A 1,711-nucleotide genomic window follows, 5' to 3' on the forward strand; every position below is an offset into this window, starting at 1 on the left:
TTATCTGGTAAAGTTCATCAAATTTTTGAATTCATAGTAATAAGTATTTTTCTATATTGATATCAGTTAAAATTGATTTTAGTTGCTATATGTATTTAACTTATATATGAAACAATAAAGAACCACAAATTAGGACACGGTACATTAATTAGGATTTAAATTTATGTCAATAATGTTTTCTATTAATGCACTATCAATATTATTAATAGATACAGAAATCCCGAGGATTTTTCTTTACAAAAATTCAATTCACATTAATTGTGATTTCTTTCCACTTAATAAAAAAAAATTGTGTATGTCTTTTTCTTTATCATGTTGCTAACGATGTAATTTGTCACCTATAAATAATGCAGCATATCAGTGTCAAACACATCCAAAAAGAATTTCAAAATCAAAGCTTGCATTTGTATCTCTGCAATGGCTCATTTGACAATTCTTTGCATCATTCTCCTCCTTCCCATAATCTGTGAAGGTAAAAATTTTCTCACAATATAATACAATTTTTTCTCATAATCTGTGAAGCTTGCATCATTCATTACTGTACAGTTTTACATCTCTAAAATATTCTTTCACTACTCTGTGACTCTGTCATATCATAGACATTTAGTTTAAAAGTTTAGGAATTAAAAATATAATTAATCTATTTTTTTTAATAAAATGGGATTTCTAAACTCTTCCATGGATCATGATGTCAGGTACATGCTCTTTCAGAGACCTTTCAATTACCCAAAATCTAACTGGAGTTAAAGTACGGGGAAAGCCAGAATGGACAGTGAAAATCACCAATAATTGTGCATGTGTTCAATTGAACGTGATCTTGAATTGCCAGGGATTTCGAACGGTTGAGAAAATAGACCCATCAGTTTTGAGAATCTCCCCTGCTCGCTGTCTTGTTAACAATGGTCAATCTGTCTATGGAGATGCTGTTCAATTTAATTATGCTTCGGACAAACAATTTGAATTCACTCCTCTTTCCTCTCAGATTGCATGTTCTTGAATGAACAAACCTCTTCTCATGTACTTTTTGTTTTTCATATGTAGTTTGTTTTTTCTTTTATGCACTTTTGAGTCAAACCTTGATATATAATGTAGTTTGTCTTACAAATTATAATCCATTAATAATGCATTCGCTTTTCATATGTTAAATTTGCTTCTGCAGTGTCATTGTGAAAGAATATAAATGGTTACTCTTAAATCAGAGAGAAATACTTCAAATGTTAGAAACCAGTTTTTTTTTATGTTTATGTTGAAATGGGACGAGGATAACCGCCTATTCTCCTTCTGTACCGAACGTTCTCCTAGCTCTAAGCTCCGATAAACCGATTGGCCTTATAATTCTACATGATGAGCGTCCTTGCTCCTTCATTCAGGATATTAAACACCGGATTGGGGGAGACCTGCAGAAGACATTCCGACGCTCAAGTCATAATTTTTCTCTGTAGATCTATTATGAGAAGTCAAAAAGTCCTTTTACCTCGAAAATAAATCCCTATTTACAGAGTTTAAAGGAATATGATCAATTAAGTTACCTCTTAATGGTCATTAATGCAAACCTTAACCGTTTAACATTAGCCGTTATGACCTTAATTGCGCCTTAACTGTGCTCAACAGTTGTCGAGACCGAGCGGCTCCAAGACATTTTCAAGTGTCTACCACTCAGTTTTACTTAGCGTCTACCACTCGGTTTTATTCATGTACTTTGCAACCCTTA

The 1,711-nt window shown here is 32.6% G+C and overlaps 1 protein-coding gene across 1 annotated transcript; it reads left to right on the forward strand.

Moving 5' to 3' along the window:
* The first annotated feature begins 362 nt into the window (after nt 1–362).
* On the forward strand, nt 363–1,137 carry LOC108337865 (uncharacterized). The gene is made up of 2 exons (XM_017574465.2): nt 363–472; nt 696–1,137. The coding sequence occupies exons 1-2, from the start codon at nt 418–420 to the stop codon at nt 995–997; spliced, it is 357 nt and encodes a 118-aa protein (XP_017429954.1). The 5' UTR covers nt 363–417; the 3' UTR covers nt 998–1,137.
* Nucleotides 1,138–1,711: the final 574 nt, after the last annotated feature.

This window comes from Vigna angularis, chromosome 7 (genome assembly GCF_016808095.1).
Source record: "Vigna angularis cultivar LongXiaoDou No.4 chromosome 7, ASM1680809v1, whole genome shotgun sequence".
Taxonomy (NCBI): Eukaryota; Viridiplantae; Streptophyta; class Magnoliopsida; order Fabales; family Fabaceae; genus Vigna; species Vigna angularis.